The 18,554-nt window shown below is 48.1% G+C and overlaps 1 protein-coding gene across 1 annotated transcript in view; it reads left to right on the top strand.

Annotated features, from left to right (window-relative positions):
• Nucleotides 1-18,554, top strand: part of LOC135054657 (gastrula zinc finger protein XlCGF26.1-like) — a 113,371-nt gene that overhangs the window by 73,299 nt on the left and 21,518 nt on the right. The window contains exons 2-3 of the mRNA XM_063957898.1: nt 18,110-18,188; nt 18,307-18,404. Coding sequence (XP_063813968.1) covers nt 18,155-18,188; nt 18,307-18,404 — 132 coding nt within the window. The 5' untranslated portion in view covers nt 18,110-18,154. The remainder of the gene's footprint in view (nt 1-18,109; nt 18,189-18,306; nt 18,405-18,554) is intronic.

Below are 18,554 nucleotides of genomic sequence, written 5' to 3'. Positions count from 1 at the left end.
AAGGCGAGGTCCAAGGAGCAGTTGTTGGTCGGGGTAGCACTATCTCGGGAAGTGCTACTACAGCATGGTTGGATTCTAAACATTCCAAAGTCACAGCTGGTTCCTACGACACGTCTACTGTTCCTGGGGATGGTTCTGGACACAGACCAGAAAAAAGTGTTTCTCCCGGAGGAGAAAGCCAAGGAGCTGTCATCTCTAGTCAGAGGCCTCCTGAAACCAAAACAGGTATTGGTGCATCACTGCACGCGAGTCCTGGGAAAAATGGTAGCTTCCTACGAAGCAATTCCTTTCGACAGGTTCCATGCAAGAACTTTTCAGTGGGACCTGTTGGACAAGTGGTCCAGATCGCATCGGCTGATAACCCTGTCTCCAAGGACCAGGGTATCTCTGCTGTGGTGGCTGCAGAGTGCTCATCTTCAAGAGGGCCGCAGATTCGGCATACAGGATTGGGTCCTGGTGACCACCGATGCCAGCCTTCGAGGCTGGGGGGCAGTCACACAGGGAAGAAACTTCCAAGGACTTTGGTCAAGTCAGGAGACTTCCCTACACATAAATATTCTGGAACTGAGTGCCATTTACAATGCCCTAAGTCATACACCCGGGAGAGTGGGGATTTCATCCAGAAGTCTTCCAACTGATTGTAAACCGTTGGGAAAGGCCACAGGTGGACATGATGGCGTCCCGCCTAAACAAAAAGCTAGAAAGATATTGCCCCAGGTCAAGGGACCCTCAGGCGATAGCTGTGGACGCTCTAGTGACACCGTGGGTGTACCAGTCGGTTTATGTGTTCCCTCCTCTACCTCTCATACCAAAGGTACTGAGAATAATAAGAAGACGAGGAGTAAGAACGATACTCGTGGTTCCGGATTGGCCAAGAAGAGCTTGGTACCCAGAACTTCAAGAAATGATATCAGAGGACCCATGGCCTCTGCCGCTCAGACAGGATCTGCTACAGCAGGGGCCCTGTCTGTTCCAAGACTTGCCGCGGCTGCGTTTGACGGCATGGCGGTTGAACACCGGATCCTAAAAGAAAACGGCATTCCGGAGGAAGTTATTCCTACGCTGATGAAAGCTAGGAAAGAAGTAACCGCAAACCATTATCACCGCAATTTGGCGAAAATATGTTGCGTGGTGTGAGGCCAGGAAGGCCCCAACAGAGGAATTTCAGCTGGGTCGATTTCTGCACTTCCTACAGTCAGGAGTGACTATGGGCCTAAAATTGGGTTCCATTAAGGTCCAGATTTCGGCTCTGTCGATTTTCTTCCAGAAAGAACTGGCTTCACTGCCTGAAGTTCAGACTTTTGTAAAGGGAGTGCTGCATATTCAGCCCCCTTTTGTGCCTCCAGTGGCACCTTGGGATCTCAACGTAGTGTTGGATTTTCTAAAATCACATTGGTTTGAACCACTTAAAACCGTGGATCTAAAAAATCTCACGTGGAAGGTGGTCATGCTATTGGCCTTGGCTTCGGCCAGGCGTGTGTCAGAATTGGCGGCTTTGTCGTGTAAAAGCCCTTATCTGATTTTCCATATGGATAGGACAGAATTGAGGACTCGTCCACAGTTTCTCCCTAAGGTGGTATCAGCTTTTCATTTGAACCAACCTATTGTGGTGCCTGCGGCTACTAGTGACTTGGAGGATTCCAAGTTACTGGACGTAGTCAGGGCCTTGAAAATGTATGTTTCCAGGACGGCTGGAGTCAGGAAAACTGACTCGCTATTTATCCTGTATGCACCCAACAAGGTGGGTGCTCCTGCTTCAAAGCAGACTATTGCTCGCTGGATTTGTAGCACAATTCAGCTGGCGCATTCTGCGGCTGGACTGCCGCATCCTAAATCTGTAAAAGCCTATTCCACAAGGAAGGTGGGCTCTTCTTGGGCGGCTGCCCGAGGGGTCTCGGCTTTACAACTTTGCCGAGCTGCTACTTGGTCAGGGGCAAACACGTTTGCAAAATTCTACAAATTTGATACCCTGGCTGAGGAGGACCTTGAGTTCTCTCATTTGGTGCTGCAGAGTCATCCGCAGCATCCACTAGGACGTCAGAGAAAATAAGATTTTACTCACCGGTAAATCTATTTCTCGTAGTCCGTAGTGGATGCTGGGCGCCCATCCCAAGTGCGGATTGTCTGCAATACTTGTATATAGTTATTGCCTAACTAAAGGGTTATTGTTATGAGCCATCTGTTGAGAGGCTCAGTTATAGTTCATACTGTTAACTGGGTATAGTATCACAAGTTATACGGTGTGATTGGTGTGGCTGGTATGAGTCTTACCTGGGATTCAAAATCCTTCCTTATTGTGTCAGCTCTTCCGGGCACAGTATCCTAACTGAGGTCTGGAGGAGGGTCATAGTGGGAGGAGCCAGTGCACACCAGGTAGTCCTAAAGCTTTCTTTAGTTGTGCCCAGTCTCCTGCGGAGCCGCTATTCCCCATGGTCCTTACGGAGTTCCCAGCATCCACTACGGACTACGAGAAATAGATTTACCGGTGAGTAAAATCTTATTTTCTATAAAGAAAAGAAATATAAGTTTCCTTTCCCTCCTTCCCACAAGCTAAATACTCTCTTTGAAGGGGTGTGGGTGAATCCAGAAAATAAATTTTGTATTCCCAAGAGGATTCAGATGGCTTATCCTTTCCCTACAGAGGACAGGAAAAAGTGTGAGTCACCCCCAGTGTTAGACAGTGCACTGTCCAGGTTGACAACGAAGTCATTCTCCCTGCACCTGGGACGGCTTCACTAAAGGAGTCGGCAGAACGCAAAATGGAAACTACATTAAAATCCATTTATGTTGCCAATGGTACGCTGCTCAGGTCCACAATTGCTTGCGCGTGGGTGAGTCGCGCTATTGAAAAATGGTCAGAAAGCTTGTCATCCGAAATTGACACGATTGATAAAGATGAGATACTCCTTAAGTTAGGGAATATCAAAGATGCTGCCGCATACATGCTAGAAGCGATGAAAGATATTGGACTCTTGGGTTCAACAGCTGCTACCATGGCAGTATCGGCTCGACGGGCGTTGTGGATTCGCCAGTGAAACACGGATGCAGATTCCAAAAAGAATATGGAGGCTGTCCCGTATAAAGGTGAGGCCATATTTGGTGATAGACTGAATGCGTTAGTCTCAGCGGCTACCGCAGGTAAGTCGACTTTTTTTGCCTTCTGCTCCTGCACCAGCAAAAAAGACATATCACTCTCACACGCAGTCCTTTCGGCCCAATAAATACAAAAAGGCCAAAGGTTCTCTCTTCTTTGCAGGTAAGGGAAGGGGAAAGAAGTCCTCCACGACTTCAGGATCCCAGGAGCAGAAGCCAATCCCTACTTCTGCCAAATCTACAGCATGACGCTGGGGCTCCCTTGCGGCAGGCCGCTCGGGTGGGGGCACGTCTCAAACTGTTCAGCCAACGTTGGGTTCAGTCTGGACTGGACCCCCGGGTTTTGCAGATAGTATCCCAGGGGTACAAGCTGGAGTTTCAAGACCTTCCCCCATGCCAATTTTTCAAATCGACCATGCCAGTTTCTCTTCCAGAACGAGAGGCAGTAACAGCGGCAATTCAAAAATTATGTCAGGATCAGGTCATAGTCCTGGTAACTTTGTCACAGCAAGGGGAGGGGTTTTATTCAAGCCTCTTTGTAGTTCCGAAGCCGGACGGCTCGGTCAGACCGATTCTAAACCTAAAAAAATCTGAATCTCTACTTGAAACGGTTCAAGTTCAAGATGGAATCACTCAGGACAGTGATTTCCAGTCTGGAGGAGGGGGTTTACATGGTGTCAGTGGACATAAAGGATGCTTACCTGCATGTTCCCATTTATCCTCTTCACCAGGCTTATCTGAGATTTGCGGTTCAGGATTGCCATTACCAGTTCCAGACGTTGCCTTTCGGTCTCTCCACGGCGCCAAGGGTATTCACCAAGGTGATGGCTGAGATGATGCTCCTCCTTCGTCAAAAAGGAGTCCATATCATTCCTTATCTGGACGATATCCTGATAAAGGCGAGATCCAGGGAACAGTTGCTACAGAACGTCACGCTCTCCCTGTCCATACTCCAACAACACGGTTGGATCAGAAATTTTCCAAAGTCACAGTTGCAGCCGACGACAAGATTGTCTTTTCTCGGGATGATTCTGGACACAGAAGTTCAGAGAGTATTTTTTCCGGTGGAAAAGGCTCTGGAAATCCAGAAAATGGTAAAACAGATATTGAAACCGAGTGTGTCGATCAATCAGTGCATTCGGTTGTTGGGGAAGATGGCGGCCTACGAGGCCATACAGTTTTTTAGGTTCCATGCCAGGGTATTCCAGTGGGACCTGTTGGACAAGTGGTCGGGATCCCACCTACAGATGCATCGGAAGATAGTCCTGTCTACAAAAGCCGGGATTTCGCTCCCTTGGTAGCTACACAGCTCGCAACTACTAGGGGGACACAGGTTCGGGATTCAGGACTGGCTCCTGGTAACCACGGATGCAAGTCTCCGAGGCTGGGGAGCTGTCACTCAGGGGGAAAGCTTCCAAGGAAAATGGTCAAGTCTGGAAACCTGCCTTCACATAAATGTGGTGGAATTGAGAGCCATTTACAATGGCCTTCAACAAGCGGTACATCTTCTTCAAGATCATCCCGTGCAGATCCAGTCGGACAATGTAACAGCAGTCTCGTACATAAACTGTCAAGGCGGAACGAAAAGCAGAGCGGCAATGGCAGAGGTGACGAAGATCCTCCTCTGGGCAGAAAGACATGTAAAGGCTCTGTCTGCAATTTTCATTTCGGGAGTAGACAACTGGGAAGCAGACTTCCTCAGCAGACACGATCTCCATCCAGGAGAGTGGGGCATCCACCAAGAAGTCTTCGCAGAGGTGACAAGTCTTTGGACGTGATGGCGTCACGCCTCAACAAGAAGCTTCGGAGGTATTGTGCCAGGTCAAGGGACCCTCAGGCAGTAGCGGTGGACGCCCTGGTGACACCATGGGTGTTTCAGTCGGTCTATGTGTTTCCTCCTCTTCCTCTCATCTCAAAAATACTGAGGATCATAAGACGAAAAAGAGTGCAGACAATACTCATTGTTCCAGATTGGCCTCGAAGGGCCTGTTCAGATCTTCAGGAAATGCTCAGAGAAGATCCGTGGCCTCTTCCTCTCAGGGAAGACCTGTTGCAGCAGGGGGCCCTGCGTGTTCCAAGACTTACCGCGGTTACGTTTGACGGCATGGTGGTTGAACACAAAATCCTAGCGGGGAAGGGTATTCCGGAGGAAGTCATTCCTACTCTGATAAAGGCTAGGAAGGAGGTGACGGCGAAACATTATCACCGTATCTGGAGGAAGTATGTATCTTGTTGTGAAGCCAAGAATGCTCCTATGAAAGATTTCCATCTGGGCCTTTTTTCTCCACTTTCTACAGACGAGTGGATATGGGCCTAAAGTTAGGCTCCATTAAGGTACAGATTTCGGCCCTATCAATTTTCTTTCAGAAGGAATTGGCTTCTCTCCCAGAAGTCCAGACTTTTGTAAAGAGAGTGCTGCATATCCAACCTCCTTTTGTGCCCCCAGTGGCACCATGGGACCTTAACGTGGTGTTACAGTTCCTAAAATCTCACTGGTTTGAGCCTCTTCAAACAGTTGACTTTAAATTTCTCACTTGGAAGGTGGTCATGCTGTTGGCCTTGGCATCTGCAAGGCGGGTGTCAGAATTGGCGGCTTTGTCTCACAAGAGCCCCTATCAGATTTTCCATGTGGATAGAGCAGAATTGAGGACTCACCCTCAATTTTCGCTTAAGGTGGTTTCATCTTTTCATATGAACCAACCCATTGTGGTGCCTGTGGCTACGGGTGACTTGGAGGATTCCAAGTCCCTTGATGTGGTCAGGGCCTTAAAGATTTATGTAGCCAGGACGGCTCGGGTTAGAAAAACAGAGGCACTGTTTGTCCTGTATGCAGCCAACATGGTTGACGCTCCTGCTTCTAAACAGACTATTGCTCGCTGGATCTGTAACACGATTCAGCAGGCTCATTCTACAGCTGGATTGCCGTTACCAAATTCGGTAAAGGCCCATTCCACTAGGAAGGTGGGCTCTTCTTGGGCGGCTGCCCGAGGCGTCTCGGCATTACAGCTTTGCCGAGCGGCGACTTGGTCAGGTTCAAACACTTGCTAAATTCCACAAGTTTGATACCTTGGCTGAGGAGCCCGTCTATACCCCATGGTCTTTACGGAGTCCCCAGCATTCTCTACGGACTAGGTTAAAAAGATTTACCGGTAGGTTTAAAATCTTATTTTCCCCTCTGACGACAGGGAGAAATGGGTGTCGTCTCCCAATGTGGACAAGGCTCTATCCCGATTGTCCAAAAAGGTGGCGCTTCCGTCTCCTGACATGGCTGCCCTCAAGGATCCTGCGGATCGCAAGCAGGAGACGACATTAAAGGCCATTTATGTCACTACGGGTGCGCTCCTCAGGCCTGCTGTGGCGTCAGCGTGGATGAGTAGTGCTATTGCTAAGTGGGCTGATAATTTGGCATCTGACATGGATACCCTTGATAAGGATAACATTCTTTTGACTATTGGTTATATCAAGGACGCTGCAGATTACCTAAAGGATGCTGCGATGGATATTGGCCTCTTGGGATCAAGAGCCAATGCCATGGCGGTCTCGGCCAGGAGGGCGCTGGGTCTTGTTTGGTGATGGCCTTGCTGACCTGGTGTCTACCGCTACTGCGGGTAAGTCATCTTTTCTTCCTTATGTTCCCAGACAACAGAAAAAGGCGCCCCATTATCAGATGCAGTCCTTTCGGCTTTTAAATACAAAAAAGGAAAGGGCTCGTCCTTCCTCGCTTCAAAGGGTAGAGGAAGGGGAACACCTGCCGTGTCAGGCACCCATGACCAAAAGTCCTCCCCCGCCTCTACCAAGTCCACCGCATGATGCTGGGGCTCCCCTGCGGGAGTCCGTGCCGGTGGGGGGCCGTCTCAAAAATAAAAATTCTTCAGTCAGGTCTGGTTTCAATCGGTCCTGGATCCTTGGGTCTTAGACATAGTGTCCCAAGGTTACAAACTGGAGTTTCAAGTCGGCCTTGCCAGTTTCTCTTCCAGAAAGGGAACTGGTAATTGCTGCGATACAAAAGCTGTGTCAACAGAGGGTCGTTGTGCCGGTTCCCCCGTCCCAACGGGGGGAAGGGTTCTATTCGAGCCTCTTTCTCGTGCCGAAGCCGGACGGATCGGTCAGACCGATTCCAAACCTAAAATCCCTCAATCCATACTTGAAAACTTTCAAGTACAAAATTGGATCGAGCTGTGATCTCCAGCCTAGAAGGGGGGAATTTTATGGCGTCAGTCGACATAAAGGATGCCTACTTACATGTCCCGATATATCCTCCTCATCAGGCCTTCCTAAGATTTGCGGTGCAGGATTGTCATTACCAATTTCAGACGTTGCCGTTTGGGCTTTCCACGGCCCCAAGGGTTTTCACCAAGGTAATTGCGGAAATTATGGTACTCCTTCGCAAGCAGGGGGTCATAATTATCCCGTACTTGGACGTTCTCCTGATAAAGGCGAAATCAAAGGAAAAGTTGCTAAGAAATGTGGAACTCTCCCTGTCGGTTCTGCGAAATAACGGTTGGATTCTAAATTTGCCAAAGTCTCAGTTGATTCCCGACAACTCGGCTGCCCTTCTTGGGCATGATCCTAGACACGGAACTACAGAGAGTATTTCTTCTGGCGGACAAAGCTCTGGAAATACAGACCATGGTCAAGGAGCTTCTGAGACCGCCAAGAGTATCGATTCATCAATGCACTCGAGTGCTAGGGAAGATGGTTGCGGCTTACGAAGCCATTCCGTTTGGCAGGTTTCATGCCCGGGTGTTTCAGTGGGATCTGCTGAACAAATGGTCCGGGTCTCACCGCACATGCACCGGAAAATAAGTCTATCTTCCAGGACCAGGATTTCTCTCCTGTGGTGGGCTGCAAGATTCTCACCTTCTAGAGCAGGCATTCCCAACCGCGGTCCTCAAGGCACACCAACAGTGCAGGTTTTAGTGATATCCAGGCTGAAGCACAGATGGTTAAATCAAAATAACTGAGCTTCTAATTTAGTCACCTGTGCTGAAGCCTGGATATCACTAAAACCTGCACTGTTGGTGTGCCTTGAGGACCGTGGTTGGGAAAGCCTGTTCTAGAGGGACGCCGATTCGGAAATCCAGGACTGGGTTCTGCTGACCACAGATGCAAATCTCCGAGGCTGGGGTGCATTCACACAATGAAGAAGTTTCCAGGGAAAATGGTCAAGCCAGGAATCTTGTCTCCACATAAATGTTCTCGAGTTAAGAGCCATTTACAACGGCCTCCTGCAAGCGAAGAACCTTCTTCAGGGTCTCCCTGGACAACATAACAGCGGTGGCGTACGTAAACCGCCAAGGCGGAACAAAGAGCAGGGTGGCAATGGCGGAGGCCACAAGAGTTCTCTGCTGGGCGGAACAGCATGTGAGCGCACTGTCAGCAGTCTTCCTTCCGGGCGTGGACAACTGGGAAGCAGACTTCCTCAGCAGACACGATCTCCATGCAGGAGAGTGGGCCCTTCATCAAGAGGTATTTGCAGAAGTGACAAGGAGTTGGGGAATTCCTCAAATAGACATGATGGCGTCTCGCCTCAACAAGAGGCTTCCGAAGTATTGTTCCAGGTCGAGGGACCCCCAAGCCAGTGCAGTGAATAGTGGTAACTCAGTGGGTGTTTCAGTCGGTGTATGTGTTCCGACCTCTTCCTCTCATTCCAAGAGTGTTGAAGATTTTAAGATGAACAAGGGTTCAGGCAATACTTGTCGTTCCAGATTGGCCAAGGAGTGCCTGGTATCCGGATCTTCGGGAGTTACTAGTAGAAGATCCTTGGTCCTTCCTCTAAGAGAGGACCTGTTACTGCAGGAGCCCTGTGTGTTTCCGGACTTACCGCGGCTGCGTTTAACGGCGTGGAGGTTGAACGCCAAATCATAGCTCGGAAAGGTATTCCCGGGGAGGTCATCCCCACTCTCCTTTAGGCTAGGAAGGAGGTCACAGCAAAACATTATCACTGTATTTGGAGAAAATATGTGTCGGGGTGTGAAAGCAAAACAGCTCCTGCGGAGGTGTTTCACTTGGGTCGTTTCCTCCACTTTTTGCAGGCAGGCGTGGATGCAGGCCTGAAATTGGGTTCCATCAAAGTCCAGATTTCGGCTTTATCTATTTTCTTTCAAAAAGAATTGGCTGCCCTTCCTGAGGTTCAGACGTTTGTGAAGGGAGTGCTGCATATCCATCCTCCATTTGTGGCACCGTGGGATCTTGAAGTAGTGTTACAGTTTCTTATGTCTCACTGGTTTGAACCTTTAAGAAAGGTTGAGTTAAAGTTTATCACTTGGAAAGTGGTCATGCTTTTGGCTTTGGCGTCTGCCAGACGAGTGTCTCACAAGAGCCCATATTTGATTTTTCATGTGGATAGAGCAGAATTGAGGACTCGCCAACAATTTCTGCCGAAGGTGGTTTCTTCGTTTCACATAAATCAACCTATTGTGGTACCTGTGGCAGTCCCAAAATCTCTTGATGTCGTAAGAGCTTTGAAAATTGATGTCGCCAGAATGGCGCTTGTTAGGAAAACGGAAGCTCTGTTTGTCCTGTATGCTTCCAACAAGATTGGAAATCCTGCTTCCAAGCAGACTATTGCACGCTGGATTTGTAATGCGATTCAGCACGCTCATTCTTCGGCTGGGTTGCCATTGCCGAAGTCAGTAAAGGCCCATTCTACCAGGAAGGTGGGCTCTTCTTGGGTGACTGCCCGAGGGGTCTTGGCACTTCAACTTTGCCGAGCAGCTACGTGGTTGGGTTCAAACACTTTTGCTAAGTTCTATAAGTTTGATACCCTGGCTGAGGAGGACCTCATGTTTGCTCAATCGGTGCTGCAGAGTCGTCCGCACTTTCCCGCCCAGTCTGGAGCTTTGGTATAGACCCCATGGTTGTTTTCGGTTACACAAAGGTTGTGTATCAGTTAGATTCAGCTTGTTGCTGTTGTTGGTTCATACTGTTATCTGGTATTCCTGCTAATCCAGTTGTACGGTGTGTTTGTGGTGTGACTTGGTATGTCTCTCGCCCTTAGTTTAACAAAAATCCTTTCCTCGAAATGTCTCTCTCCTGGGCACAGTTCCTATAACTGAGGTCTGGAGGAGGGGCATAGAGGGAGGAGCCAGTTCACACCCAGTCAAAGTCTTTTTAGTGTGCCCATGTCTCCTGCGGATCCCTTCTATACCCCATAATCCTTTTGGAGTCCCCAGCATCCTCTACGGACTAGGAGAAAAGGATTTACCGGTAGGTATTAAAATCCTATTTTCCATCTGCGTATTGTTCGAAAAGAGAAGTTCCTCCAAAAGTAGATGCACATGTACTGCGACTTGTGCATAAGTCTGCTTTACCACTGTCATCTACCTCACTAAATGATGTCACTGACAGAAGGGTAGATAGCTTCTTGAAAAATATATTTTCTCTCTTAGTAGCAGCGGTAAGACCTGCTATGGCTTCGGCCTGGATAGCAAAGGCAATGGGCGAATGGATAGAGGAACTAGAGAATGGCCTCTCTCCTAATAGGGAGCAAAAGTATCATTTGAGCCGATTGAGAAAAGCCGCCCAATATTTGGAAGAAGAAGCAATTGATATGGGTACAATTGCTTCTAAAGCTTCAGCCTTGACAGTAGCCGCTCGTAGAGCAGTTTGGCTACGTACCTGGAAAGCAGATGCTGAATCCAAGAAAGAATTGGAAGCATTGCCTTTCATTGGTAATATATTGTTTGGAAAACAATTGTCTGATATTCTAGAATAGGAAGCTGAATCAAAGAAGGTCAGATTTCCGGCTAGTTATAACCCTAAGACCAAGGGTTCGAAGTTTCGGCCATTTCGATGGCAAGGCAAAGCGAAAGCTAAAGAAGAGTCTAAGCAACCCCAGTCCAATAGATCGGCCGGGGGTAGGAAGCAATGGGCTAGTAGAAAGCCAGCTTCCAAGCCTGAACAGAAACCATCAGCCTGAAAGAGATGGGCCTCCGCCTGAAGGATTCCAGGGTTGGTGGCCGATTCCTTCATTTTGCACACATATGGCAAAAGTCGACAACAGATGCTTGGGTGCCGAAGGTGGTATCTCAGGGGTATGGGTTCCCATTCAGGAGGCAGCCTCCTCAAAGATTTTTTTGCACCGGCCCGTCTTGTATAGAGTCGAAGGCCAATGCCCTGCAAGAAGCAGTCCAAAAATTACTGCAGTCAGGTGTGATTGTCGCAGTACCTCCATTACAAAGGGGACAGGGGTTTTACTCCAATCTATTTCTGCTCCAGAAGCCAAATGGGTAATTTCAACCAATTCTCATTCTGAAAATGTTAAACAAATACATTTGGATCCCAAGGTTCCACATGGAGACATTACGCTCCATAATGTTGGCTATGGAACCGGGAGATTACATGGTATCTCTGGATGTACAGGATGCTTACCTACATGTGCCTATAGCACGGTCTCATCAGTGTTACCTCAGGTTTGCCATCCTTCAGGAACATTTTCAGTTCCAAGCCTTGCCCTTCGGCCTAGCAAAAGCACCCAGGGTGTTTACCAAAATTATGGTGGTGATGGCAGCTTATCTCCGCAAGCAGGGGATAAGAATATTCCCATACCTAGACGACCTGTTAATCCTAGCACATTCGCAGGAGTTACTTTAGAGAAATCTTCAACAGACAGTAGTTTGTTTACAGAGACACGGGTGGCTCATAAATTGGGAAAAGTCGTCTCTGAATCCGTCACAGTGGATTGTTCATTTGGGGGCCATATTGGATTCAGGTCTACAGAAAGTTCTCTTACCAGATAAAAAGATAGTCGAGGTGCAGGTCATGACTCAGGAAGCGTTGCACACCCAGACAATGTCAGTCCATGCAGCAATGCGACTGTTGGGTCTGATAGTATCAACCTTCGACATGGTGGAATATGCGCAATTCCACTCCAGACCTTACAGCACCTTATTCTGACCAAATGGAACGGAAATCATCAGACGTTGAAAAAGCAGATGATAAAGTTTCCAGTAAATGTAAAAAGGTCTCTAGCGTGGTGGCTACAGACAGACCATTTAAACAAGGGGAGACCCTTTTGGATAAAAGAATGGTAAGTCCTGACAACAGATGCCAGTCTGCAAGGCTGGGGGTGCGGTACTCGGAAGGTTTTGATTCCAGGGAAAATGGACCGTAAGGGAAAGTCGCCTGCCAATAAATCTGTTGGAAATAAGGGCCATTTATATGGCTCTAGTTCAGGCAAAGGACAGTCTGCAAGGAAGACCGGTCCAGATTCACTCAGACAATGCGACAGCAGTAGCGTACCTCAATCATCAGGGAGGAACTCACAGCAAGAGACTGATGGAGGAAGTAACTCCCATTCTAAGTAGGGCAGAACTCCATCTCCCAGCATTGTCAGCAGTGTTTGTCCCAGGTGTACTGAACTGGGAAGCGGATTTTCTCAGTCGACACACCATTCAGGAAACCAAATGGGCTTTACGCCCAGAAGTGTTTCAGACAATAGTGAACAGATGGGGTCTACCGGAGATAGATCTCATGGCGTCTCGTCTAAACAACAAAGTTCCGAGGTACGGATCAAGAACAAAGGATCCCGGAGCGGTCCTTGTAGACGCACTGTCAGTAGAATGGAAATTTCATCTGGCGTATCTGTTTCCTCCAATATTTCTGTTACCCAGAGTAGTGAGAAAAATAAAGCAAGCAAAGGGAGCCATAATTCTAATAGCTCCAGCTTGGCCAAGAAGGCATTGGTACATAGATCTACTGAGAATGTCCGTGGAAGCACCGATACTGCTCCCTCAACGTCCATATCTGCTAATGCAGGGTCCTTGTTGTCACAGTCATCTGGATCGTCTGTCTTTGACGGCGTGGCTATTAAAACCTCTATCTTAGAAGCTAGAGGATTTTCAAAACAAGTAATCCAAACTATGCTTAGAGCAAGAAAGCCTTCTTCAGCTCGTGTTTATCATCGAATATGGCAAGCCTATATTCATTGGTGTACTGAAAAAAGTTTGAATTCAAGATCTTTTAAAGTATCCAGGATTTTGGATTTCCTTTAAGCAGGATTGGATAAAGGTTTGAAAGTAGCTTCCTTGAGAGTTCAAGTATCAGCATTAACTTGTATGGTTTCAGCGAAAGATTGCTGATTACAGGATGTACGTACTTTCTTTCAGGGAGTTGTGCATATTCAACCTCCATTTGTTCCTACTGCAGCTCCCTGGGATTTGAATCTAGATCTTAAATTCCTCCAAGGACCTCCGTTTGAACCACTTAAGAGAGCAGAGCTTAAATGGTTAACGGCTAAAGTACTTTTTCTACTGGCAATGGTGTCAGCCAGAAGAGTGTCAGATTTAGGAGCATTATCGTGTAAGTCTCCTTTCCTAAGTTTTTTTCCAGATAAAGCAGTTCTCAGAACCAGATCTGGTTATCTTCCGAATGTGGTTTCAAAGTTTCACCTTAATGAAGAGATTGTAGTCCCAGCTTTTCAGGTATCGGGACTTTCTGCGGGAGAAGCGTCGCTGGACGTAGTCCGAGCATTAAGAATCTACATAGATCGTACTAGTGCCATCAGAAAAACAGATTCTCTCTTCATCCTCTACGGATTTCATAGAAGAGGATGGCCTGCTAGTAAACAGACGCTGGCAAGATGGCTCCGAATGGTAATATCAGAAGCTTATTCTCGTGCAGATCTCCCTACTCCGGCTAATGTCTCTGCTCACTCTACACGTAAGGTAGGTCCTTCATGGGCAGCACGACAGGGTGCTCCAGCAGAACAGAATTATAAGGCAGCCACATGGTCTTCCATGAACAGATTCATCAGACATTATGCCTTGCATACTTTTGCCTCTCATGACGCAGACTTCGGGCGAAAGGTCCTCCTGTGTAATCAGAAGCGTCCCCACCACTAAAACTGGTTTTGGGAATCCAAATGTTATCCTGTGTATAACCTGTGGACCCAGCCAGAGAAATAGACGTTATGGTAAGAACTTACCGTTGATAACGTAATTTCTCTTATGTCCACAGGTATCCACAGGGGTCCCACCCTGACGCACCTGATTTGAGGATCTTGACAATCACTAAACATCTTCCCTCTTGTATGGAAGGGTGTGCATGTGTTTTCTTATCGCCTAAATAGGTTTCTACCTGATGCTCCTGCCTAATCGCGGTGGAAAGAACTGATTTGACTGAGTCAGTGGGCGGGATTATAGTGTGAAGTCCCGATGCACCTGGGAGACCAGAAAGCTTGTGACCGTTTGGTGCCATTTCCGCTGTCGCTCCGGCATATCCCAATGTTATCTTGTGTATACCTGTGGACATAAGAGAAATTACGTTATCAACTGTAAGTTCTTACCGTATCGTCTTATTTTCCAGGTATTGCTTCACATTCAACCTCCTTTTGTTTCCCCCTAAAGCTCACTGGGATCTAGAATGAGTTCTCAGGGCACTTCAAGTTGCTCATTTTGAACCACTGTTTCGAGTGGATCTCAAATGGTTGACAGCTAAAGTTCTTTTCTCTTACATCCTAGAGGATGCTGGGGTCCATTTTAGTACCATGGGGTATAGATGGGTCCACTAGGAGCCATGGGCACTTTAAAAGTTTGATAGTGTGGGCTGGCTCCTCCCTCTATACCCCTCCTACCAGACCCAGTTTAGAAAAGGTGCCCGGAGGAGCTGGTCACAGCTAGGAGAGCTCTTAGAGGAGTTTTTCTAGTTTTTATTGTTTTCTGAGTTGTTCGGTCACAGGCAGGCTCCTGGCAACAGCCTCCCTGCTTTGTGGGACTTAAGGGGGGGAGTAGGAACCAACTCTAGAAGTTAATGGTTCTCTATCTCCGCTGACAGGACACTGAGCTCCTGACGGTGATGATCGCAAGCCCCCGAGGCGACCGCTCACTCCCGCAAGACGGCCGCCACCCCTTAACAGAGCCAGAAGAAAGAAGAGGTGGTGAGTATGATGCTGGCTGCCCGCTGCCAGCCTGGGTATCGGTTCATCAGTGCATTCGCCTTCTGGGGAAGATGGTAGCGTCTTACGAGGCTCTACAGTATGGAAGATTCCACGCACGGTTCTTCCAATTGGATCTCCTGGAAACGTGCACCAGCGGATATGCCTGTCGCCGAAAGCCAGGATTTTGCTCCTATGGTGGCTGCAAGCTTCTCACCTTCTCGATGGCCGCAGGTTCGGAATTCAGAATTGGATCCTTCTAACCACGGATGCAGTCTCAGAGGTTGGGGAGCAGTCACCCAAGGGGAAAACTTTCAAGGAAAGTGGTCAAGTCTGGAATCCATCCTTTCCGATAAACATTCTGGAACTGAGGGCCGTATACAACGGTCTTCTACATGCGGCACATCTTCTGCAAGATCGGGCCACTCAGGTTCAGTTGGACAATGCAACGGCAGTGTTCTACATAAAACGTCAAGGCGGAACGAAGAGCAGAGCGGCGATGTCAGAGGTGACAAGAATCCTCCTCTGGGCAGAAAAGCACGTGCTGGCGCTGTCAGCCATCTTCATTCTGGGAGTGGACAACTGGGAAGTGGACTTCGTCAGTAGACACGATCTCCATCCAGGAGAATGGGGCCTCCACCCGTAGGTGTTCGCAAAGGTAACAAGTCGTGGGGAGTTCCTCAGATAGACCTGATGGCCTCCCGCCTCAACAAAAAGCTTCGGAGGTACTGTTCCAGGTCGAGAGACCCACAAGCAGTGGTGGTGGATGCCTTGGTAACTCGTGTATGTGTTTCCTCCACTTCCACTTATTCCAAATGTTCTCAAACTAATAAAGAGAACAAGAGTTTAGGCAATCCTCATTGCTCTGAACTGGCGAAGACAGGCTTGGTACGTGGATCTCCTGGAATTACTGCTGGAGGATCCGAGGCCTCTTCCTCTTTGCGAGGACCTTCTCCTACAGGGGCCGTTCGCCTATCGAGACTTAACACGGCTACGTTTGATGGCATGGAGGTTGAACGCCTGATTTTAGCTCGGAAGGGTATTCCGAAGAAGGTCATCCCTACCCTGATCCAGGCTAGGAAGGGAGTAACGTCTAAACATTACCATTGGATTTTGAAGAAGTATGTGTCTTGGTGTGAATCCAAGAAGTTTCCTATGGTGGAGTTTCAACGGGACGGTTTCACCTCTTTCTGCAAGCGGGTGTGGATGTAGGCCTACGCTTGGGCTCCATTAAGGTCCAGATTTCGGTCTTATCCATTTTCTTCCAGAAACAATTGGGTGCTCTCCCTGAGGTTCAGACTTTCTTGAAAGGGGTTCTGCACATCCAGCCACCCTTTGTGCCTCCTACGGCATCTGGGATCTTAATGTGGTGCCGCAGTTCTTACAGTCGGATTGGTATTTGCCTTTGCAGAAGGTGGAAGTCAAGTTTCTTACTTGGAAGGTGGTCACACTGTCGGCTCTAGCATCTGCTAGACGTGTGTCGGAATTGGGGGCTTTGTCCTGCAAGAGCCCCTACTTGATTTTTCATGATGATAGAGCTGAGCTCAGAACGCGTCAGCAGTTTCTTAAGGTTGTATCAATTTTTCATATCAACCAACCTATTGTGGTGCCAGTGGCTACTGACTCCTCAATTTCCTCCAAGTCCTTGGATGTTGTGAGGGCTTTGAAGATTTATGTGAAGAGGACTTCTCGTCACAGGAAATCGGACTCTCTCTTTGATCCCAACAAAGTTGGGTGTCCTGCTTCTAAGCAGACGATTTCTCGCTGGATCAGGTTCACTATCCAGCATGCTATTTCTACGGCAGGCTTGCCATGTCCAAAATCTGTCAAGGCCCACTCTACTCGTAAGGTGGGTTCCTCCTGGGCGGCTGCCCGGGGTGTCTCGGCTTACAGCTTGGCCGAGCAGCTATTTGGTCAGGGTCGAACATGTTTGCTAAGTTCTACAAGTTTGATACTTTGGCCTCTGAGGACCTCATGTTAGTCAGTCTGTTCTGCAGGAGTCTCAGCACTCTCCCTCCCATACTTGGAGCTTTGGTACATCCCCTTGGTACTAAAATGGACCCCAACATCCTCTAGGATGTAAGAGAAAATAGGATTTTAATTACCTACCGGTAAATCATTTTCTCGTAGTCCGTAGAGGATGCTGGGCGCCCGCCCAGTGCTTCGAAAATGCACAGCAGCGATCAGATCTGCATTGGGCCCAATGTGTCTGGCCTCTTTACTCGTTAGGTAGGACCTTCTTGGGCAGCCTACCATGGCGCCTCAGCTGATCAAATTTGTAAGGCAGCTACATGGTCATCCATTAAAACATCCATTAACACATTCATTAGACATTATGCCTTTGACACATTTGCATCTCAGGATGCTGCATTTGAGGCGAAGGATTCTCCTTTGCAATCAGGAGAATTCCCTCCACTAGTAGCTACTTTGGGACGTCCCAAGGTAGATCCTGTGGATCACTGTGGACCCTGATAGAGAAAGCAGAGGTTATGGTAGACTTACCTAGACAACCCTCTTTCTCTGAAGTCCACAGAGAATCCCACCCAGAGGCACCTGATTTGAAAATCTGTTCGCTTACTAACCTCTTCCTGTCCTTTGGTATAGAAGTGTGTGTATGTTCTTCTCACCTGAATAGGTCTTCTCTTGAACTGCTCCTGCCTTGAGCTTTGGAATAAACTGAATTGCCTGAACCGGGAGGCAGGGATATAGGGGGCTGGCCCATTGCATCCTGGGAGTCTGAAAAGCTTAACTGTTTGGTGCCCGTTCCGCTGTCGCTACTATATATCCCAAGGTAGTACCTGTGGACTTCAGAGAAAGAGGGTGATATAGGTAAGTCTACCATAACCTCTGCGTTTGTTATTTTATGGGCTGTTTTGTGAGGAGTTCTATTATTTTAATATTTTTTAATAAAAGCTTGTGTTTTATATATGAGAAGTGACCGGCGCCCATTCAGCTGCAGATTTCTGCTCTTTGTGTATACACTGTGGTAGTAGGTAGCATCTCCTTAAATTCACATTGACTAACATAACACTAAGAATGTCAGGATAACCTGTGACGATGTTCTTTTTCTATAGTGTGTATCATTGGGTGTGTCAGGTGCCTATAAGGTGTCAGGATGTCACTGTCCATCTCTCCATGCAGGAGGGGGAATATATAGAGGAACACAGGGGTCTGTACAAGGACGTGATGATGGAGAATCACCGGCCCCTCACATCACTGGGTAAGAGGAGACTGTCATGTATTGTACAGGGGAGAGCAGGTATGGGGGCCCCTATATACACACATCATCTGATAATCACATATATACACTGTACTCAGTCTCTGTGTGTCTCCTACAGATGGGCCCAGTAACAGAGCTACCCCAGAGAGATGTCCCCATCCTCTGTATTCCCAGGACTGTACAAAGGAGAATCACAGGATCCCACAGGAGGATAAGGTAGGTGGGATTTAGGGTCTCACCAATAAACCAAAGTGACTATCTGTGACCGGACACCTGCGACAGCACTCACCACCTCGCGTCCCAATGTCACAGAATGGAGTCCAGGTCACACGGGACCTGGCCATTTATGGGATTCCCGCTTACCGC

This window comes from Pseudophryne corroboree, chromosome 3 (assembly GCF_028390025.1).
Source record: "Pseudophryne corroboree isolate aPseCor3 chromosome 3, aPseCor3.hap2, whole genome shotgun sequence".
Classification (NCBI taxonomy): Eukaryota; Metazoa; Chordata; class Amphibia; order Anura; family Myobatrachidae; genus Pseudophryne; species Pseudophryne corroboree.
This window is presented reverse-complemented; position numbering and strand designations above follow the sequence as displayed.